Consider the following 24,325-nt stretch of genomic DNA (forward strand, 5'->3'; position numbering starts at 1 on the left):
GGCAGGAGATCTCTGAGGATATGGGAGCGAGGTGTCATGGTGGCGAAGTTACGCAAAGGTGTTGAGCTCGCAGCCTGAAGATGAGCCAGCAGCAACATCCATCCTGAACCCTACCCAGTTGTCGAAAAGAAGAAGTCACAGAGCTTGGGATGTCCCTCCGTTCCTTCGCTACGACCACACCAAATTTTGTAGCTGCCGCATCGTATCAGACTTGACAGCTCTCCAAGGAAAAACAATGCGGTAGATGGTCTGGAATTATCGAATCGCTCCCAAGAAACCCAATGGCCCAAAGAAAGTAGAAGGAGGCAATGCTTCCCCGGTAAAGGAATATCTTTGATGGTGGTTGGCAAAAGAATGCACTGCAGAGGTCGACCCAATCTGACAGCAACTCAAATTCCATCAGGTCGGCGGTAGGCTGAATGAAGGGAGATTCTTTTTGGGACTTTACTCAAGTGCAAAATCTGCGCGTCAGTGAAGTCGCCTTGCTGGAAAGCAAACGTTGAGAGAAAGTTCCATGCGTCGATCGCCGAGAAGAACAAAGGATTCTCGGGTGCCAACGGCGCATGCACTGCATAGCTCCATTGTCAAGAAGAACAACAACACTCTTAAATGTCTGCGACATTCCATTCTTTGATGTCTCTTTCAAAGCTGTGCTGCACAGTCTTCAAGCAGTTTGACCAATTTTCGCGCAACGGCGACAAGCAAACTCCGTAATCCGGGTCTCTGTCTCTTAGGCACCGTTTGTTCGTTTGTCTTCCATCTCCTTGTAGAATTTGCACCGATTCTTTCTTTGATACTGCGCATTCAGAGCGCAATGAAAAGATCACGCTCCCACAGTCATCGTGTCTGTCAACCTGTTCAATTTTAAACCTCTGGAAATACAGGAGACTGGAGCTCAACGCATCATCCCTCAAGACCTTTGCCATTCGCAGAACGTACCTGATCTATTTTGCTCTTCCCGAATACCGTCGTCGTTGCTTCTGTCCTTTTGCGTTTTCATCGACTCGGAGGTATATCCGCTTCAAGATGCCGACGGACAAATCGAATGCCGATATGCTCTACTCGATCCTCAAACAGTTGGACCTGAAATATGTAAGTAGCCATTTCGCTTTCGCTATTCCGAGCGCAAGCAGTCTGCTCCCGTCATCTTCGTTTCTGCATCTTTTCCCAATGTCTCTCCATCTTCTCCTAACACTATGTCTCCCCTAGATCGACTGGAAAATCATTGCCGAGGAATGCAAAATCTCGAATGGTCATGCCGCCCGTATGCGATACCACCGCTTCCGCCAGACCATGGAAAACATCCAGCCCTCCAAGCGGGGTCCTCGAGCGCCCAAGGGCTCCTCCAAGCGCCAAAAGCTTTCCAAGTGCAAGGGAGCTCTGAGCGATGACGACGACGAGGACAAGTACTTTGTGAAGCCGGAGGAGGAGGACAGCAAGCTCGGCATCAAGGACGAGCCCAAGACCGAAGCGTGGAGCGACGACGACATTCCGCTCTCGAGGGTCCCGCGCGTCAAGCGGGAGATCAAAGAGGAGACCATGGAGGACCTGGATCGCGAGGTCAAGGCTCCAGAGCGGGAGATGGATGTGGAAAAGGATGCGGAGCCGGTGGTCGAAGCCCAGGTCTTGCTCAAGAAGGAGCCTCTTGTGTGGTCTTGAGGTACTGTGTATTTATTCGGTTGTCAGCTCAAACCCCAGGCTCAGGTATCTGGGGGAAAGGTAATGGTGTTGGCGGTGTGGGGTTTCAAACTTGTTTGGCCTGGACAGGCCCTGGGTTGCGAAGCGGAGAAGGCGTTTGTGGAAGGCACATGGATTGAATGGCAAGAATTTCTGCTTGAAGCAGCGATATCGAGACTGGGAAGAAAGTCCCTGGCGTTGTCAAGACGTAGACTTTGCGCTGCTGATTGGAAATGTAGAAGTGGTGGGCAAAGTGGGCTTTGCGAGCCGACACTTCGCTGCTCTTGAATTCTCCTTCCCTCTGCAAACAGTGACTGTCTTCCTGACTCACCAGTGGGCCATACCCTTTTTCAAATTCCCTGGCACAGTGAGTGTCGAAAGAAATGAGGGAACCCCGGCAGTGCGAGTGCATCTAGGGAGCATCCATTTACCGCTACAGCTGCGGTTAGGGAGCAGTGATCCATTGCTGCAGCTAGATCCAGGAGGTTAGTCTCATCAAATATGTTCCCTTGCTGAAATCTCTGCCGCCCTGTCATTTCGACATTTTGTCGCCATGTGCTGAGGTTAGTCCAAAGAAGGCGGTTGCTGCCGTTGGCGTCCGTCACGTCCAGCGCCAAGAAACTACAAACCTATTCTTTTCAACTCCAAATCTTTCCACTTCCACACCATGACACAGCCCAACATGTATCTGCTACTGACCAATTGTGGCTGTGGATCTAGAGGCCTTTTGCTCCAGAGCATATGGAGAATTCGTTTCCTCTCACTCGCCGCGATGTTGCGAAAGGCTAACGCAATCTCAGTGACCGCGAATGAGGCCTGTCGCCTGCGTACCTCAAATTCGCCCCGAAGTCCCAGCTCCTTCTCGCATCCCATCTGACCCTGGGTTCCGCTCACGACGAATGCTCCTCGTCACCCCGCACGACCGTCGGTGTTACTCGCAATAATACCAAGATCCAAGCACTGGGCTCCACAACATTCAAGAAACTTGCTCGGTACCTTTTGGCCACTTGCTTGGCACCGCATGATGAAGCCCTTGTCTCGTTCGTTTGAATCAATTAGCCCCTTGGTGGTTGTTGAAACAAAACCCAATGTCGCAACTCGTCTCTGATCCCTTGGTATTCAGAGCAGGAGATATTGTTCTTTTGTGACCTGTCGCTGACTCTCAAAGAAGTGCAGGTCCTAGCGGGCGGACGAGCATTGAGCAACGAACAAACCTTTCTGAAACGAGTGTGCCCCGAACTCCTCCATGCAACGCTTTGAAGCTGTCTCGTTTTGTTGCAAGTCAAAATTTCAGCACCGGTTTAAAGCTGCGCGAAACGAAAGGGGCTTAGCCCTTGTCAAGGTGGCCGACGAGGTGGCCTAGTGCTTCAAGCGCGGCGGCGGCGGCGGCGGCGACGGAGGGAGGTGGCAACTGTGGGTTGCTGGAGTCTGGCCCTAGAGCCTCATCGAGATTCTAGACAAATTTGGAGTGGAAGCGTGAAAAGATCAAATTTCACGGTCTGGAGTTGGAAACGAAGGTTGGGCGTTTGGAAGACGCCCCCACTTCGGCAACCCGCTTTTTCCTTCCCGCAAGCTGCTAACCGGAACCTAACCACCAACGACATGCTTCGACCACACACAACGTCTCGACCTACAGCTCTTCCATCCGGCAAAGCGTCTGCGTTCAATACCGGCTCTTCAAGACAACCTTTCCGTCATTGACAGTTGATGTTGTTGAAGATGACACTTCCGAAGCAAAATCCTAGGAGCTGTTGGCACAGAGACCGACGCTCCAGCGAGCCCCCCTTCCCACGGCATCTTCTTTCCTGTTGTCAAATTCTTTCAACTTTTATCAAGTCCACCTCCCTTGTTTTCATCTCTCGCTTTCTTATTTAACACTATGAGCACGTTTGTCACTTTGAACTCGAGCCATCTATTGGGGATTCGTCCAGAGCGCCAAGGAACCTGCTCGAATCCGCCAGCCATATGATCTTTCTCTCTTCCGCCCCAAATTCTGAAACTTATTTTGCAGAAAAACGCTGACCGGGGGCGTGAGATGTTCTTTCCTTGCTCTCATCACTCTGCCCCGCATGAGAAGCAGCGCTTCGCAAAGGATCTGGATGTCATGATGTCTTGGAAAACGCGCGCGCTGCTTTGCGGTAGTAAAAGACAGTATTGCTAAACCAACGTCAAAGTTCCGAAAGAGTTATTTCCTGAAATGATTCTGGCCGTTATTCTTTCATCAAAGGGCTGTTTCCCAGACATTGTGGAAAGATTGTTTGTCCAAGAAGCGCCGGTGACACTTACCACTGACGGCCGCAAAGAACTCATTGCAGCTCGACAATCGGAAGTACCTATTGCTTAACGCCATACCGGTAGGTAGGCAGCCTTTATGGTGTTGATACAGGCGCCGAAGTGCTGCCGCACCGGAGGTTAGACGGCGGTGTTCAAATGGGTTCACTGCCTCTTGCTGGACGCTCTGCTGAATGCTCCCGAATCACATTCACGCAGCCTCTCCGTTCAGGCTTCGGCATCGGATTATCAACAAGCCGTCATCGCTCCCGGTGATTGAAGGTGGTGTTCTATCGCGTTTGTTGTCAATCTCTCACCACCACACTTCTCACCTTACCCGCCTCGTGTCTTCTCAAACTGCCTTTCACTCGCATTGCATCACGCTCTTGTGTGGCTCTGAGACATTACTCTTCGCAATTCCTAGCAGTAAGTGCCTTTGCAAGAAACTGGCTCTCATCACAATCCTCTCACCCGCCTTGCGGCTCCCGCGGGAGACTCACCATGAGACCAAGAAGCGCTGACTTCCGCAATCTCTCCCTGCTGCACTCCCTCTCAACCTCTTCTTGGCAGTGCGTTGCGGCCCATTATTGACTCAGCTAACAACAACATTTGCGCCTCTTCAGCCGATAGCCTGCAGGAGTGTCGCATAGCTACGCCTGGTCGTACCGCTTTGGGAAAACTTGGAGAGACCACCCAAGCTCAAAAAGAATACTGGTCACCTCATTTCTCAAACTCCACAACTCTTGGAGCCTCACGGTGGTTGTCGCGACGACACAGCTCTGTTGTGCGCCAAAAGTCCAAGGGCCAAAACGGATCTGCGCAATGTCTGGGGGACAACGTGCCCCCCGCATGCGGGCAATGGCCAACCTGGAGCCCGGTAAGCCTTCTTGATTGTCGCAACGCCGAGCCCTTTTTCCATTGGGAGACTTGAACGACTATGGCCAGGTCTTCTCATGATCTGTCGTTGAACGTGGCTGCTTCTCAATCGAGTACGTCGTTAGACTGATATCATTGTTCTGCAGTGCCCTCTACGTCGTCGCGCGGTAGGACGATGACTCCAAGGAGAAACGCTACGCCCAATACCTTGATGTCGAACAAGAAAAGTCCTGCCCCTTCTTCTGTGCCGAGCAACATGTCCGCTACGGCGCCTACACCTTTCCAGGACAAAGATGATCGAGGTTCCCCAAAGGAGCGTTTGAGCTCTACCAACGAGACGGCTGAAGATGCCGAAGGAAGTGTATATGGGGAGACTGCCGATGGACATCCTGAGCATAGCGATTCAGAAGCACAATCCGACGTGGAATCCGAGCCGGGACGCGTCGTCTCGGTCAGCCGCTCCCAGATCAAGTATGGCCCAAACCACAACGGTGGTCTGCCCGTGGCGGGAGCGAGCAGCCAGAACACCGCCGATCAATCTGATGGACATGATGTTGGCCAGCCCGTGGCGGAATCCAGCAGCCAGGACGTCGCTGGTCTCAATGATGGCCAGAATGACGAGGAGGAAATCCTTCTTGGGCGCGATGCTCCTCAGAATGTCAGATGCCTGCCCTGGCGCACCAAATTTCGGATCGCCAAGCGGACACTCATCAGCTGGGACGGTAGGTTTCTTCGGTGCGGACCTCGTGGATGAGTTTACTGACAAAAGTCAGCGGAAATGTACACCCATTCGTTGCTGTCGTTGCTCTGGATCATGGAGACATATGATTACCCAATACCATGGCAGGAGATGGCGGCTTTGGTAAACCCCGGGGCCACTGGCGAGGCCTTCAAGCAAGCCATGGTCAAGTTGAGGAATCGCAGAGTTGCGGAGGGACTGAGAGTGCCGCCGCCGAGGCCCAGCAAAGATCATCCGCGCTCTTCGTGCAAGTTGGAGTTGGCGGAGATGATGCGCACCGCTGGAATGAGCTCTGAACCTTCAGTCCCGGAGTATGGAAGTGGTGCGTTGACGACGAAGGAAAATCCTTATGTTGCCGAGCTTCGTGCATCCACCCAGCCAGGCGCGCAACACTCAACCCGGAATAAGCCTCGAGCTACCCACCAGGTGTCCCAAGTGAGAGAAGAGCTCAACTCTCGTCGCCCAAGCTACTTGCCAACAAATTTTCACCCTGACAGCCAAGTTGAATTTGAGGATCTCTCGGTGGTCCACTCACGCCCCTTCACCACTGCTCTTGAGCCATACCAGCCTGCGATCACCAAGAACCCCAAACCAAAGCTGATCTTCGTGGCCCACATTGGATCAAAAAACTCCCGTCTCCACTCCACTCGCCTAGACCAGAAGCTCATCTCTGAAGTCGCCAACAACGTGGTCAACGGACGCTTCGCCAAGCCAACGGTCCCCAACCTTGTCCTTCTCCTCGATACGGTCCCTGCCGAATTCAACACCGAGGGCTTGGAATCCTGCCTTGAAGAACTTGGCCCCGAATTCACGATGGTTAAAAACTCTCAGCAAAAACGCAAGCGCAGCATTGCGAGCTCGGGCAGTCCACTCATGTCACCAATGTCGCCTTCAGACAACGTAGGACTTCTCACAGCTTTCAACCTCGAGCACCCGGAGCGTTCAAACGCAGAGGACCTCGATCACACAAACCATTCAAGTGGAGACGCGGCCCCAAGCTGTCTGTTCCCAGAACCACGTGAGCCCGCCTCTGCGACGCAATGCTCCAAGAAGCGCAAGATCGACGACACGGATTTTGGAGATGGCATAGATGCTGCGGCCGATGCCGAGATGATGCTCAACCCGGCTTACGCGGTTTCTCCGGGCACGTATTTTCGCCCCCCTCCTTTCGTCCAGATGTTGGACATCAACATGTCCTCACGCAAGAATTTGAACGTGGGGCTTTCGTACTCGCCGACCCGCCAGCCCCATGGCCATGCGGAAGATTCTTTTGGCGATAGCATGATGCAGGCGGACACCGACCAAGCGATGGCTTCTGTACCGGACATGGACATCAACGCAAGCAGTGGTACAGAAATGGACATGGACATGGGAATGGGAATGGGAATGGCGTCTGTCGGCTTCAACTACGCAGAGCAGCTGGGTTACAGTCAGGACACAGGTGACCGTTTCAGCTACGAAGGTCCATTCATGGGTGCCTGCTCCGATTTGGACTTGACCCTCGACAGCGCCACGTCTGAACAGGAGAGGGCTCTGTTGTCTAGCACTTCTGAATGGCGCTCCAACACCAGCCTCTTCGAAGTCAGCTCCAGCAAACGCCGTCTGGCCAGCCTCCAGCCTGTTCCGGGCGACAGCGACTACGTCGACTTTGAACAGCTCAGTGAGAAGTTCCTGGCCGAGAATCCGCACCACAAGGATCGGGGCATGCTCAACAAAAGGACTGCCGACGAGCCTGTCTTCGTACCACCTTCACTCGCCGACGAGGAGCTGTCTCGCGTGAGTTCGCAGGACGACAACGAAGATTTGTAAACGGCATTCTCCCGGCCAGGTCTTCATTGCTCTCTCTCAACAAGTGAGCCCTTTTTGAACCGTAGCACTGCCTCGGTTCCTTTTCCTTCAACCATTTGCATTTCCTTCAACGTGCTCTTGGCCTACCAAGTGCACCTTTCATTCAATTTCACTTTTCGTTCGACTTTGAGTTTTCATTCGGCCTGCACATTCGGCCTTGCTCTGTGGCATTCGGCCCATCGGAATCGCCAGGTCGGGCAGCAGGGGTCTGCATTTTACACTACTCACCAACACAGTCCTGAAGGACTCTCTGGTAGCGCCATGGAATGTCCCCGTCTCCAATTGCGGACAACGACTACATTCATCACGGCATCATGATGTCGGAAGCCAACAAATCTGGACACGGAACAATACCAGGCCACTTCCTTTATCACTGGACTCCGAAAGCACGCAACTGCTGGACTTCACCAAACTACTTTTCGATGAAATGCGCTTCACGATCCCTCGACCTTTCGTTCTGCACAACAGATTCTCCACTTTGCTTTATACCCCGGATTGACGATCCCATGGCACGACACCTCGACTGTACTGGTTGCGCTGCTATTCGCTCTCCGCGAGTCGCAGGCTGGCAGGAATACGGAGGCCGGTGCTGACACTTTGCTTACCTTCTGCTTTCTCTTTTTCCACTCAGTCCCTTTTTTTTCCCTCCTAGGATCAGCGCATCGGTCGGCTGGCCAGTTGATTCAAGTGCTGATCAGCCCTCGGGCTGGCTGGCTAGTCGGCTGATAGGACCCATGAAGCGGTTACGACACGGAGACACTGCGATGATGCGATTAATGATTGCTGCGTTAGATAGAAAAATTAGAAAAGCCTTTGGCACCAATGTTGGTTCTTATCAGATTGGTGAAAAGGCGGAACGCTCAAGGAGCCGCAACAATGACTGACCCTGATGCAAAGAAGAGGCGGCGAAGACAAAGCCATTGTTCCTTTTCGAGAGCACACGGTCGAGTCTGCAGCTGGCCAGCAGCGATTGCTCGGGCAACCTCTCAAACCTACGAGCGCTGATTGGACGGCGGAACTACCCCGAGTCATGTCCTCGGGCCAGTGGAGGCGGCGGATGGCCATCTCAGGCATTGCCTCGGTCCCCAGCACGAGTAAGGACGGCGAGAGAAGAAGTTTTAAAGTTGTTCAAGTCCAGATCTGGAGAGGAGCACTGCAGAGAGCCACGGAGAAAATGTTTGGCTGCGTGGCTGCAGGACGGCGGCGCCGGGAGAGCCGCAGGGTTGGCCAAAGCTTGCTATGCGGTGCTGAAGAACGTAGGTAGGTAGGTGTCAAGTTTGGCCCAGCAGAGAGCACCAGGTAGCAGACTGCAGAAATCCATAGACATTTTCCAATTGCAACCATCGATCGACACTAGCCATAAACCACCCAGCGTTAGAGTGCCCAGGGGGACCGTATGGCTAGCGCGACCCCGGTGCATCGCATCTTCTTCGCCGTGACGCACGGACGCAATCGAGCCCTAGAACATTCTCCAGCTTGACTTTTTCCTCCAGCTTCATTGACCAACACCATTCACCCTCTTTCTCATCTACACACGCTCTATCCAAGTCTCCTCAGACTACTTTCACAGGTGCTCAAGACTTAGGTGTCATTGTCGCCTCCTCAATTTCTCCTCCGCAACTCGTACCTTCTTCTCCACTTACCACCATGCAGCGCATGCTCACCTCGAGGGCGCGCGCCTCGGCCGCCTCTTCTCTCAGCGCCAGAAGCTTCAACCTGACCCAGCAGAGGTTTGCGCACAAGGTACGAAACCCCCATTGGCTCATTGGCCGCCGCATGATCGAATCTCGCAAGAACCGTCAGAAGCTGATACAACTACCAACAGGAGCTCAAGTTTGGCGTCGAGGGCCGCGCTGCTCTGCTGAACGGTGTCGACACCCTGGCCAGGGCCGTTGCCACGACCCTCGGTCCCAAGGGCAGGAACGTCCTCATCGACCAGAGCTACGGCTCCCCAAAGATCACAAAGGGTACGGAAGCCCGGATATGGATTACAAATGGGCAGATTCTGACGCGTCTACAGACGGTGTGACTGTTGCAAAGTCCATCTCCCTCAAGGACAAGTTTGAGAACCTGGGCGTCAGGCTCATTCAGGATGTCGCCTCCAAGACGAACGAGGTTGCCGGTGACGGTACTACCACCGCCACCGTCCTCGCCCGCGCCATCTTCGCCGAGACGGTGAAGAACGTTGCCGCTGGCTGCAACCCCATGGATCTGAGGAGGGGTATTCAGGCCGCCGTCGAGGCCGTCGTCGAGTACCTCCGCCAGAACAAGAGGGATATTACCACCAGCGCGGAGATTTCTCAGGTCGCCACCATCTCGGCCAACGGCGACCTCCACATTGGCAAGCTCCTCTCCAACGCCATGGAAAAGGTCGGCAAGGAGGGTGTCATTACCGTCAAGGAGGGCAAGACGATTGATGACGAGCTCGAGATCACCGAGGGCATGAAGTTTGACCGCGGCTTCATCTCCCCCTACTTCATCACCGACACCAAGTCCCAGAAGATTGAGTTTGAGAAGCCTTTGATCCTCCTCTCTGAGAAGAAGATCTCTGCCGTCCAGGATATTGTCCCCGCTCTTGAGGCCTCCCAGCAGCTCCGCCGCCCTCTGGTCATCATTGCTGAGGACATTGAGGGCGAGGCTCTTGCCGTCTGCATTCTGAACAAGCTCCGCGGCCAGCTCCAGGTTGCCGCCGTCAAGGCCCCCGGCTTTGGTGACAACCGCAAGTCCATCCTCGGCGACTTGGGCGTTTTGACCAACGGCACCGTCTTTACCGACGAGCTCGAGCTCAAGCTCGAGAAGCTCACTCCCGACCAACTCGGCTCCACCGGCTCCATCACCATCACCAAGGAGGACACTGTCGTTCTCAACGGCGAGGGCAGCAAGGACGCCGTTGCCCAGCGCTGCGAGCAGATTCGCGGCGTCATGGCCGACCCCACCACCTCTGACTACGAGAAGGAGAAGCTCCAGGAGCGTCTTGCCAAGCTCTCTGGTGGTGTTGCCGTCATCAAGGTCGGTGGCTCCTCCGAGGTCGAGGTCGGTGAGAAGAAGGACCGCATCGTCGATGCTCTCAACGCCACCCGCGCTGCCGTCGAGGAGGGTATCCTTCCCGGTGGTGGCACTGCCCTGCTCAAGGCTGCCGCCAATGCGCTCCAGGGCGTCCCCTTCGCCAACTTTGACCAGCAGCTCGGTATCTCGATCATCAAGAACGCCATCACCAAGCCCACTCGCTCCATTGTCGAGAACGCCGGTGCTGAGGGCAGCGTCGTCGTTGGCAAGCTCATGGACGAGTATGGTGCCGACTTCAACAAGGGCTACGACAGCGCCAAGGGCGAGTACGTGGACATGATCCAGGCCGGTATTCTCGACCCCTTCAAGGTCACCAGGACGGCGCTGGTCGACGCCTCTGGCGTTGCCTCGCTGCTGGGCACGACCGAGGTTGCCATTGTCGACGCACCCGAGGACAAGCCCGCTGGCGGCATGCCTGCTGGTGGCATGGGCGGCATGGGCGGTATGGGTGGCATGGGTGGCGGCATGTTCTAAGCTGCGTCGCCCGGCCGAGTGAATGAAGAACAAAAAAGCGTGTTTCCTCCATATACCCCCCGCCGGCTCCTTCTACCCACTACCTACATGTAGTCTCGTCATGTTTTCGAGATTGTCTATATACACATGCACGCACCCTCTACCCTCTCCTCTCCCCACTCTGGATGGATTTTTCGTTGTACTTGGGCATTGCGGAGGGGGAGTTTGGCTGTACGATAAATAAGTAGCAAAAAAAAAAGGGAATTATTGAAATGTAAACTGGTCATGCCACGTGTGATGTCATTGGGTTTGGGGCGAGACGTCCAGGTATCTACTCTGCTGCCTGCCAAAAGGTGCCGCGTGGCGGATGTTCAACATGAGGGAGACATGTATCGCAGCCAAGCGTGACGGCTGGACGGGCGCATTGACGGGCTCTGGCGGTGGGTGGCAGTGGGTGGCAGCGCAGGTAAGCGCCCGGAAATGATGGTGGAGCGTAAAGGTGGTCAAATCATGTTGGATTTGCACCGGGGCCAGCGGCCTTGTTTACCGTGCTGCCAAGATGGGCCGAAGTGGTGGGCTGCCCTCCGCTGCAGTGCCCCTCTGCCCTACTCCCCAAACCTCACCACCACCGCCATCATCATCTCTCTCTTCCCCCTCTCCAACGCACACCTGCGCCTGCCCTCATGTGAGTTGATTTCGACGCCGCATTGCTCATGTCTCGATGCAGCTTGCTCCGCACCTAGACCAGCGCATCCTTACTACCTGCTGCTGTTGCTGACGCTGACGGTTCCGCCTGATAGCACGCTACAAATTGACAACTCCCCACAACACATCCTTTTCCCCATCCAACCCTCGCAATGGTAAGCCTCAATGCTGCGACCTCCTCGTGCTTCATCTGCTAACGTCGCTGCGTCGTTGCGTCCAGGCCTCCTCCGGGTTCGTCTTCTTGTCCCCTACCTTGCCCCTCCACCCCTCAGAGCTGCGCTCGCAAACTTCGGCAGTCGCCATCGCAGCCATCCGCGAGGCGCCACCGACTGGCGCAACCAACATCAGCTGTGCGCGCCGGAAAATGAATGCTAACCGCGGTTCCTCACAGTGTCTCTGTCGCTCCTGACTGCGTTCAGGTCTTCAACGACCTCAAGCTCGGCAAGGACCTCAAGTGGATCGTGTACCAGATTGCAGACAATGGCAAGGAGATAGTGGTTGAGAAGACGGAGAAGAAGTCCAGCGAGACGGAAGAGGAGCAGTGGAACAAGTTCCGCGAGTTCCTGCTCAACTCCAAGACCAAAAACAAGGCCGGCGTCGAGGGTGCTGGTGCGCGGTACGCCGTCTACGACGTCGAGTACGAGGCGCCCGGCGGCAGCTACGGCGAGGGCACGAGGTACGTTTCGAGCTTTTCCCAAATTTTCCCCAAATTTTTTTCTTCCGTTGGTGTCTCTGTTTACACCTTTGCCTTGGCCAACGGCCGGAGCCTCTCCTTGACTCAGGGCCGCCGCCCGGACGACGCCAAATTGATTGATGCTGATGATGCCTCAGGAACAAGATTACCTTCCTCTCCTGGATCCCCGACACCCTTGCTCCCTGGGTAAGCCGACACCACCTAGCCCCGCATTCCTCACTGTTCACCATGTGCTAACGATAATTGCTGCTGTAGCCCAAGATGGTCTACTCGTCGTCGAAGGATGCCCTGAAGCGCGCGCTCAATGGCATCGCCGTCGACATTCAGGCCAACGACGAAGCCGACATTGAGTTCGACGCCATCCTGTCCCACGTCTCCAAGGGTCGCTTCTAAGCGGCGCGGTGGTGACATTTTTGCCGTTGCGGTCCCTCCAGTCCCTTTTGACACCCTAATCCCCCTCGCGCCTCTCCCTGACCTTTCTCGCGGATGATGAACTGGCCTCTTTTTGGTGTTCGTTTTGAACAGCGGCGGCGGCGGCAGCGGCGGCGGTAGTGACGGTGGCGGGGCAGGGCATCCAAAGAAAGTGATTTATAGCGAATCGGAATTGTTCTTTCTTCTTTCTGCACTACTTGTTCTCTGTCTCTTGCGCAGGGCATGGGGCTGGCTGAATCGAGATGGGGGTTGAGGATCGAGGGGGCATTTCAGTGAGGGATGGTGTACCTAGAAGGAGTCGAAAGGGGGAAATACCTATCAGGCTGGGAGGGGTGGAGGGCATCTTAGACCGCCTCGTCGACGTGGCGAAGGAAATTTTGGTGGTATTGAAGTCTTACATACCTTTTGCAAGGCTTCTCGCTCTCCTTTGCCCCGAATCGTGAGCAGAGAGCACGCCAATCGACGGACAGACCTGGATCTCACGCTTCCTTCTGCCTGCTCGGTACCGAATTGGTCCTTTGAGCATGATTAACCACCTCCCTATCGACAACCGGGAGACGAGTGTCCGGATGACTCGTGATGTGATACCCAGCTGGTTTTCTCCATGTTCTGGTCCTTCGGCTTCGCTGCTGCCCGAAAGTCGATTGCATGCATGTGGTATGTGTAGCTACACGCGATCGAAACGGAGGCAAGGCAAGGGTGACGAGTTGTAGCTCATGTTAGTATGTTGATTTTGGATTGAATATTGACATGCTCGACTCCTCCTGGCTCGGTTTTTCTCCTCTCATGTCTTCAGCGGCATTTACCTTTGGCCATCAGATCCGCTCGCCGCCCCATTCCCCGTCCTTCCCTTGATGAATTTCACCCAACCCGCTCGACTACCTTGACTCCCTGTCCCATGCCCCCTTGAACACTCCCGCCATGCGCCGCGCCACAGCCTCGTCCTTGAGCCTCTGCCCCAGGAAGCCCTCCAGATCGCTCCAGAAAGCCTCGCTCTTCGCAACATCCTCCCCAGTGACGACCGGTTCCGCCAACGGCACCCCCGCCGCCGCACCCACTGCCGGCGCCTCCACGCCAGGCGACGCAACGCGCTCAGGCGTTGCCGCCGGAGACGCCGCCGCGGCCGCAGCAGCCGCTCCCCCCAGGACAATGACGCCAAACTCGGCGTCGGCAGAGACGTCGTCGCCCAGCACGTCCTTGAGCGTCTTGGTGTCGCCGACGGGCTTCTTCTTGTGCAGCAGCTTGATCTTGTCGACGGGCAGGCCCGACGCCGCCGCGTATGCCGTCTTGAGCGCGTGCATGGACGTGTGCGGCGGCTGCGGCGAGGGCAGCGTGAGCGACGGCGTCGAAGGCGAGGGCCGTGTCGGCTTGAGCGTTACCGTCGTGCCGGGTGCGCTGCCGGCGGCGTTGGGCGAGGACGAGGGAGATTCGGCGCTGGGTTGCGCGCGGCGTAGCCGTGTTCCGGAGGCGGGCTTGGGGAGGATGAACTAGGTGGGTTGGTTAGCTTTTGCGTGGAGTGTTCGCAGAGGTGGCTCGCACGGCTGGCTGTGCTGGGTACTCGCGCGCATCGGCGACGTGGTCGGGCGAGATGCGCATGGGGCGCGCGTCCAGCGCGGACAGGAATTGTTTTGCAAAGGCGAGCTCAGTCATGTTTGCGTGAAGCTCTCAGGATTCGGAGAGGACTGGACCGGGCAGGAGAAGGCACAAGAGTGATGTCGCAGCAGACCAAGCTATCATGAGCTTGGTTCCTAGCGTGGTGTTGAGGGGCTCACCGCCCAGACTTACGAAAGGTTTCTGCCGGGCTAAAAAACGCACTGACCCGAAATTATTTCCTGCGCAAAACCAAGTGCTTCCTTCTAGCGCGCCCGCTGCCGTTTTCTCCCTCACACAGCTTGATATTTTCGCGCCACCATGGGTCCCTCGCGTCGTCTCAAGCATCAGGGCGTTCCCGCCCCCCTCCAAGACAAGTCCGCCAACCGCAAACGCAAGAGCGCGCCCGAAGCGCCGGCGCCCGCATTCGCCAATGGCAAGAAGAAGCGCAGGACCTCCGAGGCCGAGGACGCGGCCGTGAAGCCGGTCAAGCAGGCCAAGCAAGATGTTCAGAAGGCTACCCCGAAGGCTGCCCCCAAGAAGGGCGACACCAACGGCAAGGCCAAGGGAAAGCCAGAGGTGAATGGCGCCGCCAAGGCCAAGAAGGGAAAACAGGCAAAGGAGCCGGAGCCAGAGCCGGAGAGTGAGGACGAGGATATGGACGAGTGGGAGAGCGCCGAAGATTCTGGCGAGGAAGTGAAGAAGGCTGGCTTCGATGCGCTGAGTTCCGACGACGACGACGACGACGAAATGCCCGACGACGAGTTTGACGACTTGTCCGACGACGACGTGGTGGACTCGGATGACGACGCTGGCGCAAAGCAGCTGTGGTCGGAGGACGAGGACGACGATGCCGATGCAGAGGAGCAGCTCACGGCCGCCAACATTGAGGGTCTCACGCGGAAGCTGGACATGCAACGAGCCCAGGAGGAGGCCGAGGCGCAGGCTGAGTTGGAGGAGGCGGCGATACAGACCAACATTGCCGGCGACAGGCCCAAGGTGCTCCTGGACGACGACGAGGATGACGATGGCCCTTCAAGAATTGCTCCAGACCTCCAATTGCTTAGGACCCGCATCTCGGACACCCTCCGCGTTCTGACAGACTTTCAAAACCTGGCCGAGCCCGGCCGGTCAAGAGCAGAGTACAATTCTCAGCTGCTCAAGGATATTTGCGCGTACTACGGATACTCGCCGTTCATGGCGGAGAAGCTGTGGGGACTTTTCCCTCCCAGCGAGGCCTTTGCCTTTTTCGAGGCCAACGAGACTCCCCGTCCCCTGGTCATCAGAACAAACACTCTCCGCACCCACCGTCGTCAACTCGCCCAGGCCCTCATCAACCGCGGTGTGACTCTCGAGCCGGTCGGCAAATGGTCCAAGGTTGGCTTGCAAATCTTCGAAGCCACCGTCCCCATTGGTGCCACTCCCGAATATCTCGCTGGTCACTACATCATCCAGGCCGCATCGTCGTTTCTTCCCGTCATGGCCCTCGCCCCTCAGGAGCACGAACGCGTCCTCGATATGGCATCTGCCCCCGGTGGTAAGACGACACACATTGCGGCGCTCATGAAGAACACTGGATGCATCTTTGCCAACGATGCCAACAAGGACCGTGCCAAGGGTCTGATTGGTAACATCCACCGCATGGGCGTCAAGAACACGATTGTCTGCAACTACGATGCATTGGAATTCCCCAAGGTCATTGGCGGCTTTGACCGCGTGCTGCTCGATGCGCCCTGCTCGGGAACCGGTGTTATTGCCAAGGATGCCTCTGTCAAGACGAACAAGACTGAGTTGGACTTTATGCGCCTGCCCCACCTGCAAAAGCAGCTTTTGCTCCACGCCATTGACTCGGTCGACCACGCGTCCAAGACGGGCGGCTACATTGTCTACTCGACGTGTAGCGTGACGGTCGAGGAGAACGAGCGCGTCGTCCAGTACGCCCTCGACAGGCGGCCCAACGTCAAGCTCGTGTCGACGGGTCTGACGTTTGGCAAGGAAGGCTTCACCAACTTTCAAGGCCGCCAATTCCACCCCAGCTTGAAGGAGACCCGGCGTTACTACCCTCACGCGTACAACGTCGATGGCTTCTTCGTTGCCAAGTTCAAGAAGACGGGTCCTACGCCTGCCAACGCCGTCCTTGCTGAAAATGCAAGCACAAAGTCGTCCAAGGGAGCAAGCAAGAAGGCGGCGGATGAGCTGCCGGCGGTTGCTGACCACGCCCCTGTCACTGAGGAAGAGCAGGAAGAGGACGAGTTTGGTGGCTTTGATGACGAGGAGGACCAGGTCTACATTGAGCGGAGCATCAAGCACCAGCTCAGGAAAAAGGGCAAGAACCCCAAGGCGGTGCTGGGCAGGAAGAGCAGCAGCAGCAGCAGCGAGAAGCCGACGGAAGACGAGGACGCTGGCGACAAGGAGAGCGAGAAGGCTGAAAAGGGAGCTGTGAAGGAGAAGTCAAAGGTGGAGACCACGGAAGCTGCCGCCAAGGAAAGCAAGAAGCCTAAGAAGGAAGTTGTGAAGGAGCAGTCGAAAGTAGAGACCAAGGAGCCGAAGGTCAAGGAGTCGAAGGCCAAGGAGTCAAAGGCCAAGGAGGAAGCCGCACAACAGGCCAGTCCAAAGGAGCAACCAGAAGCCAAAAAGGCCAAAAAGGAGAAGAAGAAGGGCAGGAAGTCGGTGTAGGGTGGGAGTGTAGCATTTTCGATTGTCATCAAAAGTACCAGACATGGGATTCTGGAGTTGTTGTTTCCCACAAGAAGGGCGGTGTCATGAGAGCCCAAAGGGGAAGGGATGGACGGGCGAGTGGAGAGCAGGCGTCGTCACAGGCTGGGTCCAAGGCCCAAGCTGCCCCGAGTCCTGAGTCCTGAGTCCTGAGTCCTGAGTCCTGTCCTGACCGGCACCGCCGCGTTGAAGCCGACGGCCGTGCAGGATTTGGACTCCTCACCACCGCCGCGCAGTCTGATGTTTTCGTTGTGGCCCCTGACCTGACGGCTGGGGAACTGGAGGCGCGGCGCTGCAGAAAAAAACAGCGACGTCATTCCGTGCGAAATTTCTAGACACCGGGCAGCGGAACCAGAACCCACTTTCCAGTCCGGTCGTCCTGGCCTGTCCTGTCCTCGTGCTGTCCTGTCTGCCTGTCCTGCCGTCTCTTCATTCCCGCCCGTCTGCCTGCATCTGTCCGATCCATAGCACACGCACACGCACACGCACACACGCACACCTGAAGCCACACTGCCCGTTTCGAAACGCCTCGACTTTTTCCGGCCGCCCACATACCGTACCCAGCCAACCCCCCGTCGCAGAAATGCGGACCTCCAAGTCGAGGTCCTCGACCTCCAGGTACGCTGCAGCATCTAGACCCTCTCCTCCCCAGCATATGCCTGCCGTCCCATCCGAGATGCCTCCGCCAATATTTTTCCTCTGGTCCATTCCACCCCTCCCCCGCGTCTCGACAACGTCGTCTCCCCGCCACAATGTGACTACGTAGCTAACTCCCGCCGCGGCACCGCACCAACAGCCGCGAAAACAATGCCTTTATCGCCAATCCGGGCTCCCGCCCGCTGCTCTCCGAAGACATGCCCTCGCTCCCCGAAGACGCCATCGACCTGTTCCCGCGCAAGCTAGGCCCGCGCATCCTGTGGCTGCCGTCGTCGCAGGCCATTCTGAAAAAGGGCCCCATGGTGCGCATGGCCGAGGCCGAGGCCATGCGCTTCATCCGCCCGCGCACGAGGGCCCCCGTCCCCGAGGTGTACCAGGCGTTTGTCAGAGACGGCATCGGCTACATCCTCATGGAGCGCATGCACGGCGTGCCGCTCGAGGAGCGCTGGAAAGACCTAGACCCGGCGAGGAGGGAGACGGTGGTGAATGAGCTGAGGGAGTATGTGCAAGAGTGGAGGCAACTGCGGGGTGAGTGGTTTGGGACGCTGGCCGAAGGGAGTGGCGACGCGGTGGCAGAAGAAGCAGACGCAGGAGCAGCAGCAATCGAAGAAGAAGTCGAAGGAGAAGAGATGGATCTGGAAGAGGACGATGCAGCGGATGCAGAGAGCCCAGTGATATACACGCCAGGGATAGGCCGCGGCGGGCCCTGCGAGGACCTCTGTTTCAAGCACCTCTGCCTGGCGTCACCGTCGGGCTCCGAATCCGGGGGTTCCAGAGGCGGCGGAGGGCTAGGTGACGTGGGGGATGGCTGCGAACAGCGGTACGGGCCGTACCGCACCAAATCCGAGTACAATTCCGGGGTCGTCGAGGCGCTGCGTAACTCGCGGCCGCAGGGCCACCTGTCGGGAGCCGACCAAAAGCTGGCCGCCCGCATCCTGGCCAACGGCGGCGAAGACAAGGTGTGGACGCACGGCGACTTCATCCTCGCAAACATACTCGTCGAGGTCGACGAGAAGCCCAGGCCCCGGCGCCACCCCCTGGCCAACGGCACCAGCTGCGACGAGGTCGACGACGGCGCCAAAAGGTTCAAATCCAACGACTACCATGACAATGCCGGAACCTCCCCTGACCCCGGCGGCATCCGCGTCACGGGCATCCTCGACTGGGAGGCTGCCGGCTTCAGCCCCACGGAGCGCGAGTACTGCGAAGCGCGCAGCAAGGTGCGCGAGCGCGACAAGGACTGGCGCGTAGCCCTCGACTCCATGTTTGACGCCGAGGTGCGCGCCAAGTGGCCGCTGTGGCGCGAGATCGACTGGGCCATCGTCGCCCATAGCATCCTGTGACAGATACGGCTGCGTTCCTCGCGCAAGCGGACTTTGTGGTCGTCGTTGATGGATAGAGGGTGATGGTGAAGGAAACCTCGGCAGAAGCTGGGCAGTGAAAACACTGGCTTGCTCTTCCGTTCTTCGCCCTTTCCATCATGCTCGTCGCCACCGTCGTCGTCCGTCCTGCTTCTATCCTGCCGTCCACACCTCGATCAACTTGATCAATCAAGTACTCCCTCAAACCGCGCACCCACTCGCGGATCAAACCTCACTCGAACCCACATCATGACCTCGCCACCACCACCACTCATCACCACTTCAACTAGGAGACCGAGACAAGGAGAAGAATGAGAAGAAGAGATGTTGCCATGCTAGCCAGCCAGCCAGCCAGCCAGCCAGTGACAGACAAACAGACAGATACAAACCCATCCATCATCACCATGACCATCTTACACAGAGAAAGCAAACAAGTAGATAAGCAAGCAAGCAGAGGCGTTGGCCGGTATTGTCGGTTGTTGGGTTTTATTTATACCGGTGTTCTCAGGGAAGAAGGGCAGCGTCGGTGTGTAGGGTTTCCATCCATCTCCTTCCTTCCATCCTTTCAGCAAAAATGTATCCCATTTCAACATGGCACATGCTTTTCCCCCTGACGAGTGAGTGTCTCGTTCGTTCATTTGTTCGTATGCGTGGGTTGGTGGGGGCATCGGGGTGGGGAGCTGGAGCTGGAGGTGGAGATGCAGCTGTGGCGGGGCGGGTCGTCCCGTATTCCCTCTCGTATCGTGTGGAGTACATACGGGAGGTGGTGGTTTGTGGCGTATGGAGAGGGAATAAATTGACCAAACTAGACTAGCTCTTGGGAACTTCCATTTCTCCCCAGATACCGCTCCAGACGTGTGGAGTAGAGGTCAGTTATAATACATATCATCATAGGTTCTTTCCATGCCACGTGCCTCATGACCAACCACTCACCTGGGAGCCTGCCGCCTAGGTGTGCACCAGGCACCAGCGCACGAGGAACCTCCCTACGCGTCACCACTACCACCCACTACCACCACGTGAAGCATAGACGACGTGACTTGACGCGCGTGAGTGCATGCCGTGACTCATGGTGCGTGTGTGTTCCAGGCGCCAGCACTCCAAACCTCGACTATAAAAGCAGCGCCGCCGCCTCCTCGCTCTTCCTTCCTCCAGCAAAACACGGCAAAGGCCGACTCCGCACGGAGGAGAGCTATGGCAGAGGAGCTTTCAGCACTCTTGGAGTCTTCCAGCTCGTCGAACCACTGGGGTGCGGCCGGCTGGTTGGCTGGCGGGTTGGTTTGGTCTGGGTTTGGTGGATTGGTCTGGGTTGATGTGGAGGGACATCCGTCGACAGCATTATTCGATAATGGTGGGAAACATGGCTGTGTGAAGGTGATGTTGGGTATTAGTGATGGTGAAGGTTCAGGTCACTTCCGTCAGGATGGGGGGTTGGAAGACATGGCCGCTCCTTGGGTGCAGCAGTAGTGGTGGATGAATGCTCCTTGAGTGGAGCCGTTGTCCTGGATGAATTCTCCCTGGGTGCTGCTGTAGTCTTGGATGAATGCTCCCCTGGTCTAGCTTTGAGGGTGGGTGGATGGAAGCTCCTCGATAATACCCCTGGTGCCATGAGTTGGTGATGCGCTTAAAGACGAGACCATCTGGAGCTGTATAAAACAATGTATGGACAGACCCAGTCCAGGGCCACAACTTCATCTATATGAACAATGCAACAAGACGTCCAGAATCCTCACAATCCTCTAGTCCAACCACACCGCATTAGCACAGCACCCACCATCCTCAATCCTGACCTCCGCAACGACCTTCGCATCAACGCCCACACCAGCATCACTGCTCGCATTCCGCTCCAGCTTCCACACCTGCACGAAGCGCTCCTGCGTGTCGGTGAGCGCGACGTACGAGTCGGCCCACGGCGCGGCGGCGAGGGCGTTGGCGGACCCGCCCGACGTCGTCGTGGGCTGCAGCAGCAGCTGCTGCGCGATGGACCCGTCGCTGCTGAGCGCGAACGCCGAGATGTAGCCCGTGCTGTTGGTGTCGCGCGCGCGCGACGACGCGTACAGGAAGCAGCCGCTGGGCGAGACGGCTACGTCGTCGGACCAGTAGAGCGAGTCGTCGAGGCCTAGTTGAGAGCGGGGGATGTCAGCTTTGATATGGGGGGGAAGACTGTAATAAGGGGGTCGTTCATACCGTCTGCGATCAGGGGGTATGTCACGTTGCTGAAGACGGGCTTGCCCGACGCCTGGTCGATCCTGTACTGCGCCAGCTCGTTGCTCTCCTCGAGGACTACGTACAAGAAGCCACCGAGGGGGTGCACGGCGGCGTGGCGCGGATTGGCGCCCGTGGACGGCGCATCCGTCTTCGCAACGAGGTCGAGCAGCCCTGTACCGTTGGCGATGGAGTGCGTCCACACGGCGTTGCCGCTGTCGTCGGCGCTGTACAGGTACTTGCCCGACGGGTGCAGCGCCAGACCGTGGACGCCTGATGACCCGCTCGTGTAGCTGACGTTCTGCGCGACGGCGGACAGCGCTCCCGTGCGTCCGTCGACGGATACCACGTTCGCACAGTCGCCAAAGGGGTCGGCGTACACATTGTACGGCGGGACCGTGTTGCCGATGATGTAGATGCCGCGGTCAGATTGGCAGTCACCAGAGATGGGGACTGATGCACTGTGCTTCAGGTTTGGTGACGAGCCGTTGTTGAGCACGCTGTACGAGTGCCAGGAGCCGTCGTCGGTGGCGTAGAGGGCTTTCTTGTCGTGCGAGAGCGAGATCCATGGGTGTGGTCCAGCAGCGGTGATGTGAGGAAATGCTTGAAAGAAGCTTAAATCATGTGAGCATGTATCGAGCTTCAAAAGCTAACCCGGGCAAGGAGGCATCGCGTGTGTCGTTTTAGGGTATCTATGCAGGTTCATCGATTCCTCCCACGAGGACCATCGCCAGTGATCTTATTCCTCTTCTGATTCTTCAGAACTTTCTGCTTTCTCGGGTCCACCTGATTTCGTAGAACCCTTCGGTGTATCAGCATCCGTGAAAGCCTTCTCCGTCTCCTCTCTCTCCCTCTGCGCCCTCTTCTCCGCGTCAAACTTGCGCTTTGCCACCACAGCCTGTGCAATTTGCTCACCAGGACCGCCGGGCGTGAGCCAGTTGAGATTGTTCATGGCATCCAAGGCAGCTGCACCACCTGCATTCTTCTTGCTCTTGGCAGCCCCAACGCCCATCTTCAGGTTCTCAAATCCCCAGCCTGTGAGATATACCGCCTGCTTCATCTCGTCCCTGCTGTCGCTAGGCACGTCCTCGTAGGTGATTTTGATGCCGACACCGCCCAACAGAGCCGCAAGCTTCGTCTTGGCCTGAGAAACGTCTTGGAAATTGTCACTGTTGCGATTCTCGCTCAGAATCGGCTTCCAGAGCTCCAACATCCAGTCGCGAATACGAGCCTCGCCGTTTTCCGGATCGTCCTTGTAGATGGCGCCGACGTACGCTTCAAAGATGTCGGCTTCGATCTTTGGCCACTTGCTCGTTCGCTCGATGCCTGGAGTGGCATGGACTATCTTGGACGGAAAGTTGTACCGTTGTGAATATTCACGGAGCGTGCTGTTGCAGACCAGAGCTTCGCGCACGGTGGACTTTTGTCCCGCCGAGAAGTGGTCAAAATCTTTGGCGATGATCTTGGTTGCTACGAAGTGCAGAACAGAATCGCCAAACCACTCCAGTCCTTCGTAGCAGCGCGAGTGCCAATCTGTTTGGCCGTCCACAGATGATGAGTGAATGAATGGCAGTCTTTGGAGCTCTGGGTCCCTGATCTCGGGGAGCGGAGGTAGAGGCCAACGAGGCCTGTTGGAAGAATTTTGTGACCTTTGGCCTTTGCTTCGATTCCTATCGTAGTTGCTGCCGCTAGGAGGATTTCTTGGCCTGCCAGAGTAGTCATGATTCGCCGGCTTGGGACGATGGGAAAAATCGTTCTTCCTGTAGGGACTGTTGCCATGGCCATGACCTCCGGGTGCGGAATTTCCTTGCATGGCAACGCCTCTGCCATCTGGGGCTTTGTGTTTCTTTGGGTAGCTGGAATTGGGGCCCCCTTCGGCATTAGCGCCCGTCAAAGGCCGCTTCAACTGCGACGAAGACATGGAGAGATGGGTCCAGAAATCTCATGCGCTTGGAACTCTGGCAGCATGGAAGTGAGACCCAGTCGATGAAGAAAATAGTATCGGAGAGTGTGAGAGTTGAAGCCTTTAGAGCCGCCAAGGTAGCTCTTCGGACTCAGAGAAAAACTTCGAGAGGTGGTCAAGTAATCGAGAGCTGGCGAAGGAAAGCGCGTCCAATTTGAGTCCCGCGGGCAGGGACGCGATGGGCCGCTTTGCCATGTCGGGCATCGCTCCCGCAGGCGGTGAAGAACGGCAAAAAGCCCACGTCGCGCGCTCTCAGGTCCAGATACCATCGATCCACAGGACCGACGTTGAGCAGCGAGCGTTGCCGTCCACCAGCCATCATGACCGTCCCACGCCATCGCATTGTCGACCTGATGAGGGTAAAGACTCCATTCCCGCTGCCATCTTACTTCCCACCGCCTATCCTGCGAGACACGACGCTCTGCGCCCAGAACCCAACCTATATCCACTACGCCGCTACCTTGACTTACCCGCGCTGACGCCGCAATCACAGGCCCAATGCAAAGTCTTCAACAACGTCTTCAACCCCGAGGGCTTGCGCATGGGCACCAGCGTGCTGCGCCAGCGCCTGATCGGTCCCTCGGTCGCATCCTACTACCCGCGCAAGGTCGGCACGTACCAGGACTTCAAGAAGCTGTACGCCGAGTGGGAGAGCATTGATATTGACGAGTTTGAGCGCGAGGAGCACGTCGCTGGGTATGACTCTTCTGCTCCCTGGGACTTTTGGGGGTTTTTGATATACTGGTTAGTGGAAAGTGTTGCTGACAACGGTGTGCAGACGCAAGGCGCGTGGAAAGGGCGCACCCAAGAAGAAGCGGACGGCGCCGGATTTCAAAAAGGGTGGCAAGAAGAGATAAAGAAATCTGTCAAAAATGGAGGCGTGAGGGGTGTTATACCAAAGACAATTGGAGGAGCATTTGCGACGGCGTTGAATTGGGTTGTCTTTTGTGGGCATGGCAAGAAGCATCGGAATTTCTGTGTGCACGTCGAAAATTTACAAATTTTGTCCTACAGGACCCAATCTACTGACCCAAAAAGCAAGATTCGCAAAAATTCCTGGACACCTACGCCCG

At 56.7% G+C, this 24,325-nt stretch overlaps 10 protein-coding genes across 10 annotated transcripts; 7 read left to right on the forward strand and 3 right to left on the reverse strand.

Moving 5' to 3' along the window:
- Window positions 1-614: 614 nt before the first annotated feature.
- Window positions 615-1,659, forward strand: J3D65DRAFT_660638 (uncharacterized protein; the record flags this gene model as incomplete). Its single annotated transcript, XM_066802579.1, has 2 exons — window positions 615-1,092; window positions 1,210-1,659. Exons 1-2 carry the CDS (start codon window positions 1,027-1,029, stop codon window positions 1,657-1,659), a joined length of 516 nt encoding a protein of 171 aa, XP_066653310.1. The 5' UTR covers window positions 615-1,026.
- Window positions 1,660-6,041: 4,382 nt separating this feature from the next.
- Window positions 6,042-7,420, forward strand: J3D65DRAFT_632944 (uncharacterized protein). The gene has a single exon (XM_066801075.1). It carries the CDS (start codon window positions 6,377-6,379, stop codon window positions 7,370-7,372), a length of 996 nt encoding a protein of 331 aa, XP_066653311.1. The 5' UTR covers window positions 6,042-6,376; the 3' UTR covers window positions 7,373-7,420.
- A 1,500-nt stretch (window positions 7,421-8,920) lies between these two features.
- J3D65DRAFT_632946 (chaperonin Cpn60/TCP-1 family) lies at window positions 8,921-11,194 on the forward strand. Its single transcript, XM_066801076.1, has 3 exons — window positions 8,921-9,154; window positions 9,237-9,378; window positions 9,432-11,194. Exons 1-3 carry the CDS (start codon window positions 9,059-9,061, stop codon window positions 10,949-10,951), a joined length of 1,758 nt encoding a protein of 585 aa, XP_066653312.1. The 5' UTR covers window positions 8,921-9,058; the 3' UTR covers window positions 10,952-11,194.
- Window positions 11,195-11,306: 112 nt separating this feature from the next.
- On the forward strand, window positions 11,307-13,135 carry J3D65DRAFT_701072 (uncharacterized protein; the record flags this gene model as incomplete). Its single annotated transcript, XM_066804089.1, has 6 exons — window positions 11,307-11,396; window positions 11,465-11,615; window positions 11,658-11,790; window positions 12,027-12,311; window positions 12,467-12,515; window positions 12,585-13,135. The coding sequence occupies 6 exons, from the start codon at window positions 11,307-11,309 to the stop codon at window positions 12,720-12,722; spliced, it is 846 nt and encodes a 281-aa protein (XP_066653313.1). The 3' UTR covers window positions 12,723-13,135.
- Window positions 13,136-13,232: 97 nt separating this feature from the next.
- Window positions 13,233-14,501, reverse strand: J3D65DRAFT_632952 (cell-cycle control medial ring component). Its single transcript, XM_066801077.1, has 2 exons — window positions 14,301-14,501; window positions 13,233-14,248 (listed from the first exon to the last, which is right to left on the reverse strand). The coding sequence occupies exons 1-2, from the start codon at window positions 14,409-14,411 to the stop codon at window positions 13,640-13,642; spliced, it is 720 nt and encodes a 239-aa protein (XP_066653314.1). The 5' UTR covers window positions 14,412-14,501; the 3' UTR covers window positions 13,233-13,639.
- Window positions 14,502-14,596: 95 nt separating this feature from the next.
- Window positions 14,597-17,096, forward strand: J3D65DRAFT_479665 (cytosine-5--methyltransferase NCL1). Its single transcript, XM_066796576.1, has one exon. The coding sequence runs from the start codon at window positions 14,673-14,675 to the stop codon at window positions 17,025-17,027; it is 2,355 nt and encodes a 784-aa protein (XP_066653315.1). The 5' UTR covers window positions 14,597-14,672; the 3' UTR covers window positions 17,028-17,096.
- On the reverse strand, window positions 17,097-17,914 carry J3D65DRAFT_479941 (uncharacterized protein). The gene has a single exon (XM_066796578.1). The coding sequence runs from the start codon at window positions 17,696-17,698 to the stop codon at window positions 17,165-17,167; it is 534 nt and encodes a 177-aa protein (XP_066653316.1). The 5' UTR covers window positions 17,699-17,914; the 3' UTR covers window positions 17,097-17,164.
- Window positions 17,810-19,281, forward strand: J3D65DRAFT_479780 (uncharacterized protein). The gene has a single exon (XM_066796577.1). The coding sequence runs from the start codon at window positions 17,921-17,923 to the stop codon at window positions 19,064-19,066; it is 1,146 nt and encodes a 381-aa protein (XP_066653317.1). The 5' UTR covers window positions 17,810-17,920; the 3' UTR covers window positions 19,067-19,281.
- A 1,432-nt stretch (window positions 19,282-20,713) lies between these two features.
- On the reverse strand, window positions 20,714-23,102 carry J3D65DRAFT_660645 (uncharacterized protein; the record flags this gene model as incomplete). Its single annotated transcript, XM_066802580.1, has 3 exons — window positions 20,714-21,203; window positions 21,272-21,892; window positions 22,055-23,102. 3 exons carry the CDS (start codon window positions 23,100-23,102, stop codon window positions 20,824-20,826), a joined length of 2,049 nt encoding a protein of 682 aa, XP_066653318.1. The 3' UTR covers window positions 20,714-20,823.
- A 435-nt stretch (window positions 23,103-23,537) lies between these two features.
- J3D65DRAFT_632961 (mitochondrial 37S ribosomal protein mS33) lies at window positions 23,538-24,279 on the forward strand. The gene is made up of 3 exons (XM_066801078.1): window positions 23,538-23,611; window positions 23,746-23,948; window positions 24,031-24,279. The coding sequence occupies exons 1-3, from the start codon at window positions 23,573-23,575 to the stop codon at window positions 24,107-24,109; spliced, it is 321 nt and encodes a 106-aa protein (XP_066653319.1). The 5' UTR covers window positions 23,538-23,572; the 3' UTR covers window positions 24,110-24,279.
- Window positions 24,280-24,325: the final 46 nt, after the last annotated feature.

The sequence above is a fragment of the Phyllosticta citribraziliensis genome (genome assembly GCF_038025025.1).
Source record: "Phyllosticta citribraziliensis strain CPC 17464 chromosome Unknown J3D65scaffold_9, whole genome shotgun sequence".
In the NCBI taxonomy this organism is placed as follows: Eukaryota; Fungi; Ascomycota; class Dothideomycetes; order Botryosphaeriales; family Phyllostictaceae; genus Phyllosticta; species Phyllosticta citribraziliensis.

What these genes read in the sequence shown, in the direction of transcription:
- J3D65DRAFT_632944 (XM_066801075.1), top strand. Translation starts at nt 6,377, where the DNA reads ATGGTTAAAAACTCTCAGCAAAAACGCAAGCGCAGCATTGCGAGCTCG.
- J3D65DRAFT_632946 (XM_066801076.1), top strand. Translation starts at nt 9,059, where the DNA reads ATGCAGCGCATGCTCACCTCGAGGGCGCGCGCCTCGGCCGCCTCTTCT. An exon ending in AGCAGAGGTTTGCGCACAAG is followed by an intron (nt 9,155 to 9,236) that starts GTACGAAACCCC and finishes AACTACCAACAG; the next exon opens with GAGCTCAAGTTTGGCGTCGA. An exon ending in CTCCCCAAAGATCACAAAGG is followed by an intron (nt 9,379 to 9,431) that starts GTACGGAAGCCC and finishes ACGCGTCTACAG; the next exon opens with ACGGTGTGACTGTTGCAAAG.
- J3D65DRAFT_632952 (XM_066801077.1), bottom strand. Translation starts at nt 14,411, where the DNA reads ATGACTGAGCTCGCCTTTGCAAAACAATTCCTGTCCGCGCTGGACGCG. An exon ending in AGTACCCAGCACAGCCAGCC is followed by an intron (nt 14,249 to 14,300) that starts GTGCGAGCCACC and finishes CAACCCACCTAG; the next exon opens with TTCATCCTCCCCAAGCCCGC.
- J3D65DRAFT_479665 (XM_066796576.1), top strand. Translation starts at nt 14,673, where the DNA reads ATGGGTCCCTCGCGTCGTCTCAAGCATCAGGGCGTTCCCGCCCCCCTC.
- J3D65DRAFT_479941 (XM_066796578.1), bottom strand. Translation starts at nt 17,698, where the DNA reads ATGCTGCAGCGTACCTGGAGGTCGAGGACCTCGACTTGGAGGTCCGCA.
- J3D65DRAFT_479780 (XM_066796577.1), top strand. Translation starts at nt 17,921, where the DNA reads ATGCCCTCGCTCCCCGAAGACGCCATCGACCTGTTCCCGCGCAAGCTA.
- J3D65DRAFT_632961 (XM_066801078.1), top strand. Translation starts at nt 23,573, where the DNA reads ATGACCGTCCCACGCCATCGCATTGTCGACCTGATGAGG. An exon ending in GCATTGTCGACCTGATGAGG is followed by an intron (nt 23,612 to 23,745) that starts GTAAAGACTCCA and finishes CCGCAATCACAG; the next exon opens with GCCCAATGCAAAGTCTTCAA. An exon ending in CGCGAGGAGCACGTCGCTGG is followed by an intron (nt 23,949 to 24,030) that starts GTATGACTCTTC and finishes AACGGTGTGCAG; the next exon opens with ACGCAAGGCGCGTGGAAAGG.